Source organism: Nesoenas mayeri (genome assembly GCF_963082525.1).
Source record: "Nesoenas mayeri genome assembly, chromosome: 2".
Classification (NCBI taxonomy): Eukaryota; Metazoa; Chordata; class Aves; order Columbiformes; family Columbidae; genus Nesoenas; species Nesoenas mayeri.
In genome coordinates, this window is record NC_137543.1 from 53894356 (window position 1) to 53916664 (window position 22309).

Sequence of the window (22309 nt, forward strand, 5' to 3'; positions counted from 1 at the left end):
GTTTACATGATAGAAAGAGAGCGTATTTTTATTTTCATCTCTATCTTTTTTCAGAAAGTCTCTCCCTCGTTGTCGAAGAATTAACAGAATGCTTTCCAATGAGTCAGCACCTCCTCCTGCATTTAGTCGCTCCAACTCACAGGCATCCATGGACAGTACCTCCATGGAGGACTTCTGGTGCGAAGTGGAGAGCATCAAGGAGAGCAGGGAAGATGGATCTGAAGAAGCAACACTCTTGGAGTTCAAACCTGCTGATGGTGAGCACACAAATACCACTTCTTCACACCTTGACTTTGTCTTGTCTCTTTAGTGATGCTCTGATCTCCCTCCTCGTGTCATCCAGTATGAACAAAAGTGCTAGGCAGGGTATATGATCACTGTAGCTACACTTTTGAACATCAGAGTCAATAAATGAGATGTCACTGGGAAGAAATAATAATTTAGTCTGGTGTACGCACTAAGACTGGTAATTGACTTCTGAAGTAAGGTTTTTTGCATTGATTTTATTTGCGCTTCAGGAGGACAGATGTGGTACAATTCAGAAAAGAGAGTCTCTTAATGAAAACTTCATCTCCAGCATGAAATAAACTAAATTAAAACATACAAAAGAACCAAGAAGTTAATTTAGTATACTGGCATTTTCAATTTCCTGGCTTTTGGTAGGATATAATGCAGAAGTTATGAAAGTCTTGAAGCAGTTTTTAGTTAGATATCATTTGGCACTATCAGAAATTTAGTAACTGCCTGTTTCTCTGAGATTGACCCATTTAGATCCAATTCAAGGACAGATTAGAGATAAGTTTGAATACATATATGTCTACATCATTCAGATGTCTGCATCATTATGCTGAATGTGTCACTACCTCCTCCTGTTACCTTAATGCTTTCCCCTCTCCTTTTTTGTAATGTATTTGGAAAAGCTCGTAATAGTCTGCACCAGCTTGTTGCAATGCAGTTTTGTGTTAGGTGGTTTGATAACATCTAGAACAGTAGTTCTCATTTTTCTTTTCCACTTATGACCCCATTTACAAATGCATTATATTGTGCAACACAAAATACCAGGTGTTACTATAGGATGAAACCAAGTTTATTCCTAAGTCATGAACCACTGATAACTGCTGCAACCCTTTTGTGGGTCATGGCCACTAGTTTGGTAACTACTGATCTAGAGATAGAATTTGAAACAACGCTGTATTCTTTCCATAAAATGATTAACATGATTGATGATGTATTTTTCTTACCCTGATGTGCAAAGGGATGTCATTAATTCTGCTACCAGGAAAAAGGGTGAAAAGCGGGAAAGGGTGCTACTTTATTAAGCAACCCAATATGTAACCAGTCATGATAAGTATCCCACACAGCTGTATCTAGCTCTGACCATGTACCATTTCTATGGGAACACTTCCCTCTCACTAGTTCCAGATAGGGCTGGATAGCAAAAGGAGAAGACCTCCATTCACCAGAAGTCTCAGTCTGCTATGATAGTTATGATCTGGCAGCTTAAATGCAGATTGTACTTCTTTGTCCTGGCTTGTGGTCTCATATATAAATAGATGAAGGTTTAACATCGGAACTTTAACTGTTGTTATGAGAAGGCAGAAAATAAATCTACCTCAATCATTTTAACCATATTGGGAAAATTCCTGTCTGATCATGCTCTCTAGCTTGGAGAGCCCAGAAAGAGACTGTGAACCTCTCAGCATCTCCTTCATGCAGTTATCAGCATGAACTGTGTGTTCCTGACTTGTCTGCACAGTCAAGAGAATGTCATACATCTATGAGTTCCTAAGCCAGGTAAGTTAGTAGGACAAGGCAATATAGGAGCCAATTTGCTGTGTTCTCAGAAATTTTTCCATCAGTTTCATCACGTCTGAGCTAAATCTTCACAACAGTGCAAACTCTGCTGCACTCCCATGTTACCCTTTGTCTAATTACACCTCATTACATTGCATTGATTTTTTTCTCCCCTGTCTTGAATTAAAAATGAGACTGCAAGGTAAAATGTAATACATCTCTACGCTTCATTTGCCTTCCCACTGTTGTTTTAAACACATATATATTGCATACATTCACACACAACTAGGCAGTCCTTGTCCTAGTTATTAACTTCAGGAATATATCTGGCCTGGGATTATAAATCTTGGAAATAACAGTGTGTTCTACTAAGCACCTAACTGGATGATATTCTTTGCCAAGAATCGAAACACTTAAAATTAATGTGGAAGTCCTCAAGGCAAAATAAAAACAAATATTCATCACAGTTTTGAGATGTCTGAGAGGAAGAGATGCAGAATCCTTAAGCAGGAAGCCAAAGCCAAGCACCAGTGACACTGCTGAAACCACGATGTTGTTTTTTGACAAACCACATGTGCAAGGGGGAGACATCAGCACACTTACTCTGTTGATGTTAGAAACTATGGTCAAGAAACACCAGAAGATCATAACGAGTGATACAATGGACAAAAATGTAGAGGAAGAAGTAGTCATGGGGTATTTATTAATAAGATGGCAGTGATATACAGAACTGCTTTAACACTTTGGGTTACAAGACTGGGATGCTGTGAGTTATATGAGGTTATATCTGAAATTCAAAGAAAGGCACACCTTTTTCCTAGCAATTTCTATTAGAAAAAAAGAGAATTACCAACCAGAGGGAACCCTCTCGATTATCTGTTTTTCTTTTGGTGGAGCAGAATCACACACTGTATCAAGACTTTGCCATAGAAGTAGCTACCACTATAAAAATAGTGTTTTGTAAAATGAAATATTTTTCTTTTAGCCCTTATTTAAACCTATGTATCATAAATTTTTGAGGGGTTTTTTTAATGCAGAATTTCCTTCTCTTTGATAGTTTTACTCCTCTGGTTATTGTCATTATTTCTGAGTGTATTGTTTGTGAGTGGTTGGAACAGGAAAAGAGCAAAAGCCAGAGAAAACAAGTCACAGGGGTGGCTGGTAAGGAGGCACAATTTCATGTCTGCTTTACTATTTTTCACAGCATCATGAAAGCCAAATTTGATTAAAAACTAAATTCTTGGAAATCATACATCAGCACAAAAACCAAAATGAATATAATTAAGAAACTGGAATATGAATGCATGTGGCTAGACCAGTGGCACAAGGAAATTACAAGAGACCTTGTTAGAAAGAAGTGAGGATGACAAAAGAATCGTCACTTCAAGGAGGTAAAGGAACAGCTTGTCAATACAGAAAGGATGAGAGGGGACACAAGTTGTTTCCCAGAATACAGATCTGGTCACATTCCATCTAACACAGAGCAATGGTTTTAGAAGCAGGTATTTTTTGTAGAGCTTTGTAAAGAGACCAAGCAGTTAACAACAAAGTCAGTGAAGGCACATATGTAAGATACTTTCACTTGTCCCTATGGTCCAGCCCTGTAATTTTCTCTTTTTGTGTCTCTAACTGCCAAAGTGCAGCAAACTGGTATCTATCAATCTGCCTGCATTCTGGTGTCAAAAAGAGGCAATAAAGGGAGAGTGGAAATACCAGCCCACCATTAACGCCAGTGCTGGGACAAGAACAATCGGTGCATTGACTAGCTGTCTTACAGAACACACTGCAAATTATTCAATTTCCTGTTTGACATATTTATTTGTAACACCTTTTCTTCAGTCAAAGCTGGAATGCAATTATTGTCATGTCTCAAGAACTAGGATTGTTTGCAGAACTAAAATGAAGGCCCTCAAAACCTCATATGTTAAGAGAGATTTTAACAGACTATGACTGTTCACTTTGAAAAGCAGACAAATGTAAAGGCAATGACAGTAAAATTCGAAATTACTAAATGGTTTAGGGAAGGTAGATTGGGAGTTTTTGCCTGTCCTACAGTGACAGGGAATATTCATTCAATGTAACAGGTAACAAGCTGAAACCCTGTATTGGCTTTGCATGGCAAGGTTGTTGTAGGGGGAGGCTGTAGGGCTGGCTCTGTGAGAAGATGCCAGATGCTTTCCCCATGTCCAATAGAGAGAGGAAGGAAAATACTTTTTCACACAATGCATAATTTCACTATGGAACCAGCTGGGGTGTTGAACCAGTTGAGAAGCAGGTGTTGAACAAGGTTCAAGAAGATATTAGTCACTAAACAAGATATCAAGAAATGCTGAGGTGTGGAGTGCCAGCTAGTCTTCAATTATTAGAAATCAGGATGATAGCTAGCATGCAAGGAGCTATTTCTGCATCTTTCACCCCTACTTGACCTCTTTGATGCCTACCCTACATGACTCTTGCTCTTTAGTGAGCAGCTCTGGCTCTTAATCATCTTTTTCAAAACAGGTTATTTGACTAGGTGGACATTACGCTTCTCTCAGTGAGGCTTCTTCACCAGAGACTACCAAACTGAAAGTTGACAGTATGTTGACAAAACTAACTTAACTCACACTTGTGGCCTAAGAAAGATTGGAAGTGGAGACTTCTTGAGGTAAAGGCCAAGGCAGTGATCCACCATGTCACCTCCCTTTCTTAGCGCCCTCTCTCTCCCATGCTAGGCCTGGTAACACGCTTTCTTCCTTCACAGAAGGGGAGCTGGAGGCAGAATGGCTGCAAGATGTAGGTTTATCAACGTTGATCTCAGGAGCTGAAGAGGAGGATGGCCAAGCCCTGCTGTCCACTCTGACCCGAACTCAAGCTGCTGCAGTACAGAAGAGGTACAACACCTACACTCAGACACTGAGGAAGAAGAACAAGCACACAGTCCGAGATGTGCGAGATATCTTTGGCACAAGTGACTCTTCTGTAAGTAGCTAATGCATCTTACTGAATGTTTCTGAGCTTAAATTTTATGTATTTTGTGAGTAGCTCATCAAAGCTTCTACCAGACAGGAACCCTTTTCTGCTGACAATGTACAGACAGCCAGTAGCAATACATGACACTAAGTCCAGACTTTTAATGCTGTATTTACTGCATTTTTAGAGGAAAGGAAGAACCCAAATAAGACAGTTTTGCAACTAACCTGTAACATAATGTTGTACCTGTTGCCAGCCTTCCTCCTGCAATCTCCTATCAAGACTAACATTTACTCCCTTATTTTTTGGAAATTGGTGAGTTACTCTTGGCAGCTATTCAAATTTTTGCTGGCTTCTGGGGACACTTGCTATTTACTCAGCAGTCTCAGCAGTGAAGTAAAACCTCTCACATGAAGCAACTGAGGTTCGAATATGCATAAGCTATTAAACACCTGCCGGCATTATTGCAACTGGTATACTGGCAGTTACATTTCACTTATGTAGCAAATGAAAATCTATTAATTGTTCATTTGCTTCATGGCTTCAGAAATGAGCATTGCCTTTGGTGGTTTGATTCGCTTTTCCCTGAGGATAGCCTTAAATGTGTCAGTTCCTATTCCTACACATTTTGATTTTGGTGAATGCAGTCAACTGTGTGAGTTTAGTCCAATGGTCAAAGCAACATGCATGACTTTACATATGTCACTCATGGTATCTTAAATGAGAGTCACCAATAAGCTTGCAAGCTCACCTTTGAAATTAATGTTAAAGTTCTTGTCATTACAAAACTCAAAAAAACCTCTTTTTGTAATGAAATTGTTTTGTCCTTTTCTATTTTTCCTACTTTCTCCTCAAGGCTTGGCATCCTGGTTGAATTTAAAACAAACAAACAAAAAAAAAAGGGAAACAAAATTGTAGCTGCATAGTTATATTAAAATTACACAGACATAGTAGTTGGGAACTTAGTTTATTCATCTCCACTTTAGGTATCTGGGCTCTTTTGAACATCTTGCAAATATATCCAGAAACATCCAGTAGTTTACTGTGGGCAGACTTTCTTGCATGAGAAATCATCAGGCATGTTTGCATGAACATTAATAAGCTGGTGGCACTTCTTATTAGTTTAGCATACTTCTCCCATTTCAATATCTGTAAACCTTAATGTGTTAAAAATTTTTTAAAATTATGATAAAGCCTAAGTTTCCTAACAAATTTCCATCAGCCAAATGAATTTTGTACCCTTTCTCTCAGCTGGTCATCTTATTGATCTGGTTTTGATCTGCTTCTTTTTCACCTCTGTTTCTTACATGCTAAAGGAATGAGGAGCTCCAAAGCATTGCCCTTCAAATCACTTTTTTACCTCTTCTGAAATTCAATGCACTCACTAGTTTTGCATTGTCAAAGTCTGAAAGATAAGACTAAAAAAGTAATTAAGACTTCTAATTCTTCTTTCCCACAAAAATACACAGTTCTGCAGGAAGCTTACCTAATGTTAAAGACAGATACACAAATACAGCTGGAGAGCACACCTTCCCCTCCCTCCAACAAACTGCAAAACAGATTGTGTTTTTAAAAGCCTGCAAGGTTCCCAACACCCTTTGGGCATTCCCACTGACCTATCTCCTATTGATTGCTTCTATCTCTGCTGCTTATTATGGGATTTAGGAAGTCAATCCTAATTATCAGCTCCTCAGGGGCAAATGCATTCCAGTGGGGCTGTTGTGTCCCGAACTGAGGTTTCCATCAGCAGCCCTTTTAAGACAGTGTCAGCTGAAGAACATCTTTAGGCATGGCACTAGAGCTGTTAGTGAATCTTTGTAATGAATCGTTTTAGGAAAGTGATCTGGAATAAAAACTACCCAGCCAAAAAAGAAGAGCAACAGAGAACAGAGAGGGGCAAATCTTTTACAGCTTAGCTGCTGAAGAGAGGCTGGTAAAAAGACTGCTTGAAATGATGTGCAGGACTTTTGCTTTCCTGCCCTGCTTTTTAGTTGGGAAGGGAAGAAGTAAATGTGTTGCAAATAGCAAAACAGGTCTAATTGCTTCACATCACTCTATAATCCTCCTCATTAGGACAGATTTACATCCTCTTCCTAACAACCTAAGCAAGATCCTAAAGCAATGGGTCACATGGATTACTCTCTTCTTTGCCTAATGATGAGAGAAAAGGTTTTTAGATCACTGGGGTTACTTGAGATGAGATTTAGAGGACCACTGAAGGGGCACAAATAGTTGTCATCCAGAGGTGGGGGGGGCGGAGACAGAGAGACAGATCTGCCCTAGATTATTTGTTCTGAAACTGCTACTGCTTTGATGGCCAACTTCTGTGTGAGTCAATACAGAGCAAAGGATGCTTTTCCCTCATCCCACCTTGAGGTCCATGCCCTTAGGGCAGGACTGTTCCCTCAACAGCCCAAGTGGACTGAAATGAAATTAAGCCATATTTCTGATCTGTGGGGGCAAAATGCAGCACCTGTGGTACCTTGCCCCTTGGAGAGTGATGGCCTGGTGGAGTAGCCTCCCCTAGCTGAGGTGCTTCTGCTCTGCTTCAGACAGGTCTATACGCAGCAGGCTCGACTGACAGTCACACTACGGGGATTTAAATTGAATGGTTTATTAATCACAGTGGCCTGATTTGCCTTACTGCTGGTACCCCACTGCTTCCATCAGAAGCTGTTGGCTCTGCTACTGCTCAAAGCCTAGAAAAATCAACAGCAGAATCCTAATGGTGGGGTGGAACATTGATTTTATTACTAGAGGGAGGAAATGAAGCATTGTGCTCATTAACAGCCCAATCCTGTGTGCTGTGATCAGCTAAAACTCTTCAAGATTTTTAGGAGCATTTTACTTGAGCAGTGCATGAGAATATCATGTCCTAATTAAAGAAGGATCACTAATGAACCCAGAGCTATTTGCATGAAAAAGCATTTGTGATGACAGTGCCTGGAAATATGAATATATTCAAAGCATGGGCAACCCGTATCCTGACCAGAGCTATAAATCTATCCCCCTCTGACAATAGATTCTGATCTCTTTGGTGCTCCAATGATTTGCTTTTACATCTTCTACAATGAGGGTAGCTACTAAAGAACTACCTACCTCATCTCCATCTTTTCCTTGCTTTTCTGGTTTCCTCTTCCCATTGGAAATTCCTGCATACATTGTGACAGTAAATATTTCTCTGATTTTTAGTATCAAATAATGAGAACTGTCTAATTAATCACATTCAGTCAGAAATCAGGAGATGAAAAGCCTTGCCTTCGCTGGAGCCCCAGCCACATGAATAAAGTTGTCCCAGTTTAGTTAAGGACACAGTTTGACTCTTGGTCTGTCACATTCATTAAGAGATAAGTTTCAAAAGTTTTTTAATCTCTTTTTTTTACTAAAAAAAAAAAAAGAGACCAAAAATATGATGGTTTTAGATACCCCTAATATGGTACATGGTTCACAATATTCAATTACCACAAGCTAGAGCAGCTGCACACTCCTGCAAGCAGTGCTGGGTGCAAGGCAGAGGGTGCTGTCAGGTCCCTCCACTCAACCACAACTGGCTGCTGCAGCTGCCTCCTTATTGAGTTCACCTGTGTAACAAGGCTGGAGGGACTTTTTCCTTAATAAATTTGGCTCACTGTAAATCTGTTCTGAATATTGTTCGCAGGGTCAGACATTTTGAGTCGTGAAAGTAGATGAGCAAGTTGCTAATGTTTACCATTAATATATCTCCATCTGGATCTTAAGCAGGAGAATAACTACTATTATGGTTGATTTTCCCAAACTACTGAGGCAAGTTAAACCGTCCCCTCCACTTCCATACTCCCACTTGAAATATATCTTGATTTTTTATGTCCTAAAGCCTTTTGTGTAAAATTTACAGGATTTTATCATAAAAGCATCCTACAGTTCTCCTTTTAAAAAAATCAATGGTGCTTACAGTTTTCTGGCAAAGGAAGTCTATGTGACTCAAATCCTGTTTGCTATCAAGTTTGCAGGCCACTGAATGGACTCTCTCAGGAGAGATTTTATTCTTGTTACATTTGACTTTGTTACCCAAATAGCTCAGAGGATAGGACTGAATAAAACACCTGCAACACTATTTCAGGCTTCCAATTGGAAGAGCTGCCTGTCTTTTAAACATCTGACATTTTTCAGCAGCCTGAATGCTGCTCCTGTGCCTCGGCTAAAAATGAGCATGACAAAATTTCTGCCCTGAATCATTACTGCTTGTTGATGAACAGCTGATTTAGCAATTTAAAGTGCAGTTGTTGTGGGCTCACTGGGTTCACCTGGGCTGAAGATCTGGCTGGGAAGCTGGGGGCTGCTCCATCAGGCTTGGGAGTAAGGTAGCAGCTTTGGGAAGGAGAGAGCCCGAAGGGTTCCCATCAGGATGCAAAGGACAGCAGAAAAAAATACAAGGCTGGTTTGGGGCATTGTATTAATTTTCACTGAGTACTCTTCAGAGCATTTTTAAAAAATTCTTTACTTTTTTTTTTCTTGTTGGTTTAGTTGTGGGTTTTTTTAGTTGTTTTTTTTACCCAAGAACATGCAGATGAGCTGTTGCTGCCCCATGTACATATGCGCACTCAGATTTGTCTTACAACAAATCCTAAAACTTCCAAGAATAAGGGCAAAACTCAGCTGCCAAGAGACATGACAGTGCTTCAAAGTCACCCCCTGGGCTTCACAGCCCCTTCTGTGCTGTGCCACATTTTCACACAGTGCAGAATGGTTTCTGGAGCAGAAAGAAATTGATTTGACCATAGAATAGGACTTTTCTCCCAAAAACCTCTTTTTGCAGTTCACTGATAAAAAGTGTTACTATACAATCTATGGCAGGGCATCTGTCCATTAATAATTTGCTAGTGTCCAAATCTTAAAAGACTGTGAATAGCCTGATTTCTGACAGGTGCTAGGGAGCAGTGGATGACCGATGTGTCGGAGAGTCCTCAGAAAGATTTGTGGCCTAAATAATTAAAAGCAGGATGGATTACAATTTGACAAGGACCTTTCACTTGCTATGATTACATTCAGCAATTTACTTAGCTAATTTGGATCATTATATAGAACAGGACTCATTAGCTATAGTGAGCTGCAATATTACTGACCTCAACATGATCCAAATCTGCGTGGCCTGGGGAAGATTAATTCTTAGGCTCAGCTATGAAAAATGTACTCTGGCGAATCACAAATACGTTGTTTAAACTTGGCAAAAGAGTGTAAGCTGAGAATAATATGCTGTTGCTTGAACTATAGCAGTTTCTGTCCGTAGACGTTTACCTTCACTGCAGTCTGATCATTTTTCCTTGCCTATCAGCCCACATTTGAGACAGTTCCAGTGTCACCAGTTCCTTCTAATGGTATCCAGCTTCCTGGGCAGAAGCCAGTTTGGAAATCAGTTAGCTGTGAGTATGCCAACATGTAACCAGTGTTCACTTCCTCCTTGGAAAATAAATGATAGACAGAAAGATCATTTTGTGGTTCTGAGGTTAGTCCCCTCTTCTGTGTTGGGGCTGTGCTGCATATATATTTATTGTCAGCTTATTGTCATGCAGGAACCAAAGTTTCCCATTCAAGACCAGTGTTGTATAGACACAGACCGCTGCCCTTTAGGCATCAGTGTATAAAAGTACTGATCAGTGCAAGGCTGGGAATGTAAAAATAACCTCTAAACAATAAGGTGCAGAATTTGTTGAAAATACGTCAGCAGTGTATTTCCTTGTTGCAAATCATGACAAGAAAGAAGTGTATTTCGTTCACATTTCTTCTCCAGTACTGCAGAAACTGTAGTATTAAAAAATTATCATTTTTCTGGTTCTGCCCTATTATTCTGATCTACTAATGGTGTTATTTTGGACATCCCTTAAACTCTTTGCCCTGACAGTGACAGACAGTGCTAATGAAAATGATAGCTCTGTTCTACTAAGTGCCTGGATAACTGTCAGCAGCCTTCCACAAAAATGTCCATCTTTTAGCTTTTCCCATCACCATTGTTCAGGGCTTACCTAAAGGGAAATAATACCCAAGTTTCAAAATTAATCTCTTAGATGTTTACATCTGAATATAGTATCAGAGACATTTTTCTCGGTTGCAAAAATCGTTCATTTCGCTGCTCTACTGATACCTCTGCTCCATAAGCAGTTGTACTAGAACAGATAGGGAACCAAATTGCCAAGGACACTGTGGATGGTCTGTGGTCCCAGGTCCAAGGATAGAAAGAGAGATGGAAAACATCTTACAACATCTTGGCCATTAGGTAACATCTAAGGCCACAGTTCAGAAGCTACTTAATAGCACACTTAGCTTTTTCATGCAAGACTTACAAAACAAAGGCTGGCAAAACAAAGGGTGTTGCAAAAAAATGCTTAAATCCCGGTGTCTGTAAATTCAGTGACTTAAAAATCATGGGGCCCACACATGTTTATATAACATGTAATGCTTTTTGATTGACTTTCTGATTTCCATGGCTTTTGAATGCACTTGGGTCATATTAGTAAACATTCTTGCAGTCCTGGGAGCTGAAATTTTACCTCACTTTCAATAAAAATTATTATTCTGTTCCAATTGCATGAGTCTAGGAGCTGGACAGTAGTGGAAAATGTAAAATTGTTCTGAGATGTGAGGGACCAATCATGAAAGTCGGCAACACTGGAAGTTATGAAATATTATCACACTTTGGACTCCATGACAATAGGGCATTTCTGCACTTGATTGCACTGATTCCAAAAATTTTCCTTAGGCATCCACTACTTTCACTGAGTGACTAAATTTTAGAGTAGAACAATAAGTCATTTTACAATATCTACCAGAAATTCCAGCAGACAGAGTATTTTTCAAACTGGAAGGTTGTACATTTAGTCCTGTTTTGGTGCTACACTCCTAACTAGCAACTGTGAGAAATATATGTGAGCATACAAAACATATACGCAATATCTTACGATTGTAAATAAGTCAACAGTGATGTGAGAAACTGTGTCAACAGCATTTTTCTGTCAGGAACTTTTATTTTAATTGTTCATTAGACAAGTGCCAACACAGTTTGCTGGCCTGGGTAGACAAGGATGGAGTACAAAAACCTGATAATTCCTGATAAACAGGAAGTTTGAGCCTGACAATCTTTCTCATGAAAAGAAACAAGTTAAATAATCTGAAATGAAAATAGGGATTTTATTTCTAAGAGGTTATTTCCTCCAGACAAAACAGGAACATGCTGTGGTTTACACAGAAATTCCTCTTTGAAGCACTTCCTTTATTACTTTCTCAAGATTTTTGTCATCTTGGTTCATTTTTTTTAATGTCTTTGTACTAAATGCAAGCATTCATCCAGCATTCATATATAGTTTCCCTTATTTTCAGCTAATAGCTGTCTAGACTGTGGACTAGATAAAGGCAGCTCATCCATTACAGAAGAGCTCTCCTATGAGGTTTCTTTCTCAGAATCCATCACAGTCCTTCCAAAACCCCAAGAATGGCCGAAAAACCAGAGATTCAAAAAGGAAGACTCTGCTTTGCCTGTAAGTTTGTTCTTGACATATTTCCTCAATTCTTTTTTTTTTTTAAACCCGGTAATTTCCTGATTTATATCCCCAGCACATTGGAGTCCGTTAAGAATCATTAGGTGTCTTTTGCTGTGTGTGCTTTATAGAGACCGCCCACTGTGCCTGCCTACCACTTGTGACTGATTCCCAGAGAGGCATGAAAGCTAAACTGGATATCCAAGCCTGGTTTTCACTTGTACCCATCACAGATAAATATGTGTAACTCAGTCTACAACTATTGCTTCACCCACACATTTTTCACATAGAAATGAAGGCCGGTTACTGGTACTAAAACTAGCAATCATTTTCATTACTGGTCTGCTTTCCTACTTTATTCCCGCACAGATTATCTGCCTTTGTTGACATATTGATTTAAAATTGCTTCACAGACGAAGGGGGAAAGCAAGGCTTGGTCCTGCAGCAGTACTGATTGTCTCCAATTAGTAATCAGTGCAATTACACTATGGGAGTTACTACATGAATAGTTAAAAGAAAATTTATTGTATCGTCTGACCAGGCATACACTGAGCAGTTGTGTCATTATGTAGAATTATTTCTTGAAGTCAAAGAAGTCAGTTCTCTATTTCCATCAGCCCTCACAACTTCCATTGCTGAAAACTGAAGCATTAGGTTTATGCTTCAGATACCACCTTTTTAGTGAAATGTATGAAATAGCTGTAAATTATTTGGAAGTATTTCCTGAATGTTATGATGTCCTGAGGTCCTGAACTAATCTGAAATTGTGGCTATCCAAACATTGCAATTTCCAAGAATTATCCATTTGTCCTTGTCAGACACCATCAAGGAAGAAGAACCTGAGATGCAGAAGTAAGCTTCCCTGCTGAAAGGAGGGATAAGACAGCAAGTAGATTACACTGGTGTGAAATCCCTGTGCTTTAGTGTGTCTGGGTTTTTTGTGGCGGGGATAACTTGGTGTCCTCTGGAGAGTAAGTATATCTCTGTATTCATCACGATTTTGTCAAACCAGAGGTTCATTCTTACACCATGTAATACCAATAGCAAGCCCGGGAACCCAGCCTTAGCTACAGCACACATACACAAAAACACACATGCAAATTGTTCTCTGCTACAACTCAATTTCCAGTTGATAGAGCAGGGAAACTGGTAACAAACAGGGAAGATGCCACACTGAACACCATGGAGCTGTGGATGCAAAATTGATTAGTATTAGAAAAGGCTAGTATTATGCTGACAATGAACTATTCTGCATGCAGGACATAATTTTATGTGCCAGGTCATCACAGACAGAGACTTTCTGAATAAAGTCAACAGCCGTAGCTGTCAACATTGGCATTTCTCTTACTTCATCTGCTGCCACTCATGGTATTTATTTTTTCCTCCTGATGGCTCAGACTGTACTGGGCCCCAGCAAAAGAAATCATCTCTTGCTCTGTTACACAGAGTGACCAGTCACCCACGCTCTGAAGGAGCGTATCTTCATACCCAAGGTGGGCCAACAGGGTCAGACTGAAGTCTACACAACATCATACTTTCTCCAGGGCAGGTCTGACACGTCAATGTAAAAACTTCATGAGTGGCATATGCTGAGCTGCATAGAGAGAGATTATGTAGCATAAAACAGCATGTCCCCTGTAGCTCCCAGAAGTGCCAACTCAATGTCACTGTCTGCATAGCACTGCTTGCAATTTCCTCAATGTGGGGCCATGATAAATGTGACTTGGTTGAAGATATTACAGACCTAAGACTCAGTAAGCATTTCAGGCCTGTCTTAGTACACTGTATAATTCTACATAGAAACAACATGTCACATAGTATCAGACAAGATCCTTAGCCAAAATGCTAGTAATCTAATTTCAGGATGGCACAGCCTCCTTCACTGCTGTGTATTGTGACTCCACTGTTTGTAAGAAAAACCACTGGAAAATTATGACAAAAGACAGAAGACAGAGGTTAAGCCCCAAACCTTGTGTTATCACTGCATCACATCACAGTGACCCTAGGAGTCAACAAGCCACCATGAAAAATTATTCTAGTTATCTTTTGTAATTAGATTTGGAGTCTTTGTCATTTTTTCTTGGGAATCATACTTGTTCTCTTTCCCCTTAGGAAATATAAGTATACTGTGTGATTTTTTTTTATCTTATTTTCATCATGATTTATTGTGCTTTGACTGCTTTTGGACTTTTTGCACCACTGGAACCAAAATGCATAGATATTCTTTAGTATTTTATGTGTCTTCAGAAGACTATCCTCCATGTAGCTTTTGTTACATTATTAAATCTCAGCATAAGGGTAACAGTGGAATTGCTGCATTTTGGGTAGGGAAGGTTCTGGACTAAAATGCCCCAGACAGTATGTAAATTAGTTATTCCACTCACTGCACTCCTTCTCCCCCAATTATGATTAACTCCTACTGAAAGACCATGTGTAGTGTGATTTAGGAAGTCCTAACATACATGATCTAGATGTGCTTTGTCATCTCTTACTTTTGAAATCTTGTGTAAGTTTAATTCTTTTTTTGTTTGTTCAGGGTTTGTTGTTGTTGTTATTAAACTCTTTGACTGGCTTAATCTAAAAATGGGTTAAACCTATTGAGTCTGAATTTATTTATAAAAAGAGAGGACTGGGCTGAAATCTCCAGAAGCAAAACATTATTAAAGGCTGGGTTTCCACTCAGTTCCCTAAAGGGAGGAGAAGATTTGTAATGCTATTTATTTATACCTCTGACTAACAATTACTGGATTAAATTACAATTAATTTTTTTTTTTAAATGCAATACCAAAGATCCACAGTTCTTTGAAAAGCATGTTTTTTACCCTAGCTCTGTTATTATGTCTAACAACTATGTCAAAAACTGATGGTTATTTGTTCTTTTTGACACTGGTACAAATGCTTTTGTCATGACACAACATTCCTGGCTCTAGCCCATGACACTGCAATTTCTAAAATATGTAGACATCTTCACATGCCCTCAAATTACTAAGTATCCTTTAGTTCAAGTCTACTTGAATAAATTATTTCTTAGCTGCTGGGAGTCCTGTTTCTATGCCTAAATGCTTCTTGAATAATGAAAAGTACCAGTAAATTGGCAGGTTGGCATTGGCACTAAGTGATTCTGCTTCTGGGCTTTTCCTCAGGTCTTTAGTTTGAACTCTTCTAGAAGACCTCATAAATTAATAGAAATATGCAAAGCAAACATGGATTAATTACACACACACAAATTATATACAACTCTATCCATGATCAAATGCATCACCTACTTCAACAACGTTTTAAAATGTTCTGGGAGAGGCAGAAGCAGAGCAAAATGTTATATCCTGCCGAAGCTGAGTAAAAATTTAAGTAGCACGTACCTAATTTATCCCAGCTGGGTTACAGGCACTGAGGTTAATGCCTGTGCTCCAGCACCTTTTATCAGTCAAACTGCAAGGGAACATGATGAGCAAGAAGCTAAATTTTATATTTCAGATGGATGAAAGTTATGTTAGGATTCCAGACCAACACGTAGATGTGTCATTCAGCTCTTTGGTGTTACACATCTACCCTAATATGACTTACTATCACATACGGGCATCTCTTTCAAAACAAAGATTCATATCGTGCAATTTTTGTGCAAATAAAGAAGTGACTCATCTCTATTGTAGAAATTCATTGTTCGGAAAAGCCGATTTGGACTGACAGAGGTTGGAGACCTCTCTCCTGAAGACATGAAGAAGATCCGCTACCTCTCCCTGATTGAGCTGACAGCCTTCTACGACGCACTGGGGGTGGAGCTAAAGAGGAACCGCTCAGAGAGGGTGCGAGGACGAGGTACCGTGCTGGGGCACCCCCATGGTGGCCACCTGGTCACCACTCAGCATAGCTAAGAACATGTGTACAAGGCTGTACTTTCCCTCTTTCACATTTGCTGTTATTATTTTAAAGAAAATGGTCTATTTGGAGTCCCTCTCACCGTACTGCTGGAGAATGATCAAAAGAAGGTTCCTGGAATAAAAGTTCCACTCATCTTCCAAAAAGTGAGTATAACCCAGCTTTTCATCATTTACATTGGCACTCAAAAGAGACATCAGCTAAAAGATGATGTAGGCTTTATAGACTTGAAGATGTCTAGAGGTTGTCTATATGTTGTGGTTTGAAAACCTCGAGACAAGGAGACAAAATTTGCTCCTTTTTTGTGTTTTATCTGTCATGGGAACCTCTTTCCATTTTTGTAATTATATTGTACTGTACTGCATACTTCGGGAAGCAAATGTCTGGCTTTGTGTTTCCCTTTCTCATTAAATTAGAGAGCCATGCAAAATTGTGTTTGTGTACAAAAGTGACAGAGTTGAATTTTCTCAGGAGTTTTTATTTCACGTTAATTCAAACCATAGGTATTACTTAGCTGTGATTTCCAGAATGGAAGTGGTATCTCCTCACTGAGGTTTGCATAACAAGATAACATCATTTATGTAAGTCATTTGATAGTACAATGACATCCAGCAATCCATCCTCTTGGAGGGAGGTACACAGACATGAGCAAACATGCAGTTGCACAGGTTTACATGGGCTTGAAACTACAACAAATTTCCCTGTAAATACTGGCAAAAGGGGAAGTAGTGTGGAGTGTCAGGCGAAAGACTGACATGACTTGAATATTTACACGATTTTGCAATCAGCTCCACAGCTCCCCTGTCAAGATATCATGGGAAATTAGAAGGATCCAAAAGCCAGGGCAGGAAACAGAGGTGGTGGTAAAAATCCAGAGCTGTATGAATAAATGCTAGGAAATGATTTTATTATTTAACTTGTTCTGAATTATGTTAAATCAAAACATATTTATTTTTTTTATAAAGAGTCAGAGTGGAAAGCCTATTCCTCTGTTCACAGAAATTTCAAAGTAAAATATCCTGGGATCATTTTCTAATCTGAGTTCTCAGTTCCCAGAAACGTATGTTATCTATGGACCTTTCCATTGTGCTCCTCAGGGAAAGACTTAAACATTTCTCAGAGGTTAATTTTCCCTCAAAACACCATTGTGTTTTACTCAGTGTATCTACACTTTTATTAATATGTTTATGTGTTAATTGTTCTATAGCAATGCCAAGTCTCAAATCAAGGACAGAGGGGCCCATTTCATTATCAGTTTTCCATACTCTGCACACTCTGTCTTTCGGGGTCAGGAATATGGAGAACAAATTAGGAAGGTCTAATACATGAGCTGGCCTGTTTTTAATAGGAAACTACATATAAATTTATCTTTTATGAATTAGTTTCAAGAATATCTAGACTGAAAAAAGTTAATATTTTTATGTGTTTCTGAGCATTTTCCTGGTGTTTGTTGGGTTTTTTCAGTTGCTGCTCAAGCTTGAGGAAACGGGTCTAGAAACTGAAGGAATTCTACGAGTGCCTGGATCTGCCTCCAGAGTCAAGGTACATGCTTGTGCCAGTTTTCTGTCTCCTGCGCCACAGACCCTATGTAAAATAATGCAGCACACACAAATGCACGCTGCACATAAATACTGATGTGGATAGATGGGCATTTCTGTCTCAACTAGTGAAAGGTCAGATTGGTTCCTGGGAACCAATAAATCACGGAATATATAGACTATTGTTTTGCTTTTGTTAATGTTCTTTATGAAGAACAGATTTGACACAGAATGCAGATTTTCTCTACTAAACATTGAGGGACCCTTTCAGTTTATCTCTGTCATCCAAAAATGCTGTGATTTTACCTCTGGTTTAATTTATTCCAGAAATCCAGAGATGCTAAGCTGAGTGAACTTCAGAAAACGATCTTATTCTATGTCATTTTAATCTCTGTGCTATTTTATTTCTCATTTATCTTCTGTGATCCTACAATTTCACGTTCCAAGTGAGAGAAATTTGGCCTGCATTCACTGTTTGGCAGCCTCAAGTACTGCATTTTCACAGGCTATTTGCAGACTATGAACACAGGCTAGTTGATACCAAATAACCTGAGAATGCAGTGCAGTAATGCTTGCAATTCTTTCTCCAGACTAACCTGATTCCAGGAGCTGAAAGCCTTTGGCAGAGGCAAATTAGGAAAACAATTTTTTTCTGGGCTTAGTAGTGTCTAACTCTGACTCAGATTTTTTTAAAATTCTTTTTAAATTTTCCCTAGTCTTTGTTTTGTTTTTGTTTGTTTGTCGGGAGGTGGTGTGGGCGGTTTTATTTGTTTTAATCTGGTTTAAGCAATGACTTAATAGTTCAACCCAAACCCACTTTCTCATCCTTAAGAATGCTAGTCTTGCTTTTTGACGCAGGAAGTCTCAGCATTGTGGCAGCCACACAAAGAATAATGTTGGGGATTGCTAAAGGGATCATAAAAAAATGACCGTACAACAAAAAGCAGCATTAGATGGAACGCGCCGTTGATAGGCACTAGCATTCCAGCTCCCTTTGACTCTGTTGATTGATAAAAGCAGCACCATGCAAAGTGCCACATCTTGCAGAGGGGAGCTCCTAATTTGGCCTGTACTTTTCAGCTTCCTCATTTTTTTCATACAAATACTTAAGGTATTATTTCACATAATCTCTTTTTTTTCCAGCCTCCAGGGAGATTACACAGCAGGGCCATGCTCTACCTAATTTAATTACTTTCATATTCTTTGCACATACTGTACTGTGTCTTTTTCGCTTCTTATTCACAACCTATATCCAGAGAGCTCTTATGATATATGACTTTATATGTAACTCTCCTATGGTGGTAAGTTAAACTGCCTATATGAAAGTTTTAAATTATTTGAGTTTTGGCTTCATTTAAGTCTGTCCAACAAGTCAACCAGTGAGAGAATATTTTTTCAAAGCTGATCCAGATTTTATCCTTCAAAGTCTTCATACATTATTATGACATTCAGACTTGAGGGCATTCCAATTTTATTTCAGTCTTGTTTGGAGAACAAAAAGGCATATGGAAGTGATTAAAGATTACTCTTCTATAAAACAAAGGATAGAAGAAATATATACAAGTTTTACTTTTTAATCTGGTTTGTACCAAAAGATGCAGTGAACCAAAAATGCATGATAGTCTACTGTAGGATCAGTCATGTTTAAAAAAAAAATACCTGCAAAAGGTTATTTAAAAGTACCTAGGTGCATATATATATATATATATATATGGGGGGTAGGGGGGCGCGGGGTGAGTGTAGAAAATATACATATATTCTTGTCTGTGTACATATATATATATTAAATGTTTATGTTTTAAAAATCTTGCTTTCTATTTCTATGGATTTTTCCCAGTTCTCAGCAGAAAAATGTAGAGTATGTTTTCTCTCCCCTTGTGATTTTCATGAGGTGAGGATTTCTGTTCTACATTTCCCCAGTCAGCTACCAGAAGAGAATTTAATCCAGGTGTTTGTATAGATTATGTGCAAAGGATGTGAATACAGAGGAAGCCAAGAGAGCCCAGATTACAACCAGTAAAATGTGTTAGTAAAAATGAGATTGTAACATTTTATATCCAATCCTAAATGACTTTCTATTTCCTTTTGTGCCAGCCATTTCACTTCATTATGTGTGACCATATTTGATATGTAATTTCCTTCCATTCATGTGAGGCACTGTAAACAGAATTAGTTTTTAAAGACTTTCTGTCTGAATGGACTAAATTTTTTGTATAATATTAAAGTACATTTGACAAAAACATGATCCGAAAGTTGAATATTAACTACAATCGTAATTTGTCATAAGTCGTCTCACAAAAAGCACCAACAAACTTACTATGGATAAGGCAGTGTTTTGCCAGTAATATTGTGAAAGCTGCATTATTTATGGATATCCTTTGATTACAATAGCCTCATTCAACCTTATTAACCCCAAAATTTTCAGGAGCTTGCATTTTCCAAACAGTGATCTGTGTTTGAAGCCAAATCCTACAAGGAACCTTACTGAATATTTCCCATTCACACACATTTGTGAACTTTAATTAGTTACCCTCCAGAACAGACTCTGTTATCAAGCAAGATGCCACCATTGGATAATAAAAGCATCAAATGAGCACCCAAAATGGTATAATCAATTCTGTCTTAGTTATCTCTTGTGGTTTTTTGAGGTTTTGTTTTTTTTTTTTTTGCCATGTATTAAGTCGATGTTTTCTGACAGTAATGCTTTGATACTTTTATTTTTCTGTGAAGTGATCAAATCTAATTATAACTATCCTAAAAGAAAGTACCCTTCAAAGACAGGAAGACCTGAAGTTAAAGCTACTTGCTCAGGGTCCATGGACTCAGATGCCAACAGATTGTCTAGTACGTTCACTGGAAGAAATGCCACTCCTTTGTGATTTAAAGGTTAAAACCTCTGGAGAGCATTTTAAACAAAAAGAACAGCTGTGCTAAAGATCCTGTTTAACTGAATTTTCTGTTTCTTAGTTCTAAGACATCGCACAAAATTATCTTGCTTTAAAACGGTTCAAAGAGGTCACTGGCAGAAATCTAGCTAATGCAAACCGAATTTAGCCTGCATTGCAAAATATCCCCAGGAACTTGATCTATCAGCCTCCTCCGAACTCCACACAGCTGTGCCTAGACTGCTGCCAGTTTAGGACTACTTTAATTTAACTATGGTGTAAACCTGCCTGCTGTTTGCAATGGGATTTCGGAAGTGATCTCAAACTGCCAGGTCAGAAGCCACGATTAAAAGTCAGATGTTCCTTTTATCTTTCAGAATCTCCATCAAGAACTTGAGGCAAAATTTTATGAAGACACATTTGACTGGGACCAAGTACGAAACAATGATGCAGCAGGACTGCTGAAAATGTTTATAAGAGAACTCCCAAGCCCCCTCTTCACAGTAGAATATCTGCCTGCTTTCATCACACTAGTGGAAAGTAAGTGGAAAAGGAGTGAGTATGAACTAATCTAGATAAAATGTAATAGAAGATGTTACATGTTTTTCTCTCTCAGAAGTAGAGAGAGAAAAAGGCTCAGAGCGTTGCCTAAAGATTTAAATTTTCTGCAAGCTTTCCTTTTCAAATGGAAAAATGTCTCTGCATTTATCTCATAGCATAGATTGTTAATGTGAGATTTGAAATCTGTGAGCAAATGATGGCTGAGCAATGACTTTCATGTATAGACTCTGATTCACACAAATTATAGATTTCACAGATGAAAATTTCTGCAAAGTAAATTCAGGTCACTGCCCTTTAGTTGATATTCTATTTGATCTATTCTATTTCTCTCTGGGTTTACGCTGAGGTCAGAATATTCGTACAAAGATATATGTGATCACAGGAAGCTTCAGGCAGTTGGGTTTTGTTTTCAAGTATATATATACCCTCTCAGCCTCAGTACATTTTGTTAATTTATTTTCCAGGAAGAACACAGTTGTACTTTGCAATACTTATTGACTTAATTGCAATTCACTTGAATTAGGACAGAGTGTAACTATCAGGATGGTGAATTTATTAGGCCAATTGGTACAGAAAGCTTAGGACCTTTACATAAGGTTGCAGCCAAGTTTTCAGTGTTTGCATGAACTAGTTTAGAAGACACAGGGGGTGATTCCTTCCTGAAACCCTCACATACTTGAGTGTGCTCCTTGGGGATCCCAGACTGCATGTAGCTATGTTCGCTTAGCAGTTTGGAGGAGAAGAGTGAAAAGGAGGTGTCTATGCAAAATAAAATAACTTTATTCCCTACAACAGATACACTGTACACAGCTCACACACTTTTTTTTCCAAAGCTCTCTCATCCATCCTGAGTGGAGGCAAAAAACAAAGTTATTCTTTCTGTCTTCTTCACACCAGCTCTTCTAGTGAGCATTGCACAGTATCAATATATGCCAACTGCTGAAAACAGGATCATGTTTTGTAACTGACAAGGGGGTCTATTTTAATCTAGAGTGCTAGATTGGGACAAATAGTAATATTAGTCAAAAAAATTTGTGTAAACAAATATCCATTTCAGTTTGAAAGGGGAGAAATACTTGATTCATATTCACAAGACGATTTGATCATGATATACATGTGAAAATGGCTAGTACAAAAAAACCATTGTCTTCTTGCTATTGAGATAGAATTTTATAGACACTTGTCTCCCCAGTGT

The 22309-nt window shown here is 38.6% G+C and overlaps 1 protein-coding gene across 1 annotated transcript in view; it reads left to right on the forward strand.

Moving 5' to 3' along the window:
* ARHGAP28 (Rho GTPase activating protein 28) overlaps positions 1 to 22309 on the forward strand; it is a gene marked incomplete at both ends in the record, with an annotated part of 74188 nt that overhangs the window by 44886 nt on the left and 6993 nt on the right. The window contains 8 exons of the mRNA XM_080339377.1: positions 55 to 257; positions 4538 to 4755; positions 10058 to 10145; positions 12097 to 12254; positions 15905 to 16070; positions 16185 to 16276; positions 17595 to 17672; positions 20931 to 21093. Of these exons, the coding sequence (XP_080195503.1) occupies positions 55 to 257; positions 4538 to 4755; positions 10058 to 10145; positions 12097 to 12254; positions 15905 to 16070; positions 16185 to 16276; positions 17595 to 17672; positions 20931 to 21093 (1166 nt within the window). The remainder of the gene's footprint in view (positions 1 to 54; positions 258 to 4537; positions 4756 to 10057; positions 10146 to 12096; positions 12255 to 15904; positions 16071 to 16184; positions 16277 to 17594; positions 17673 to 20930; positions 21094 to 22309) is intronic.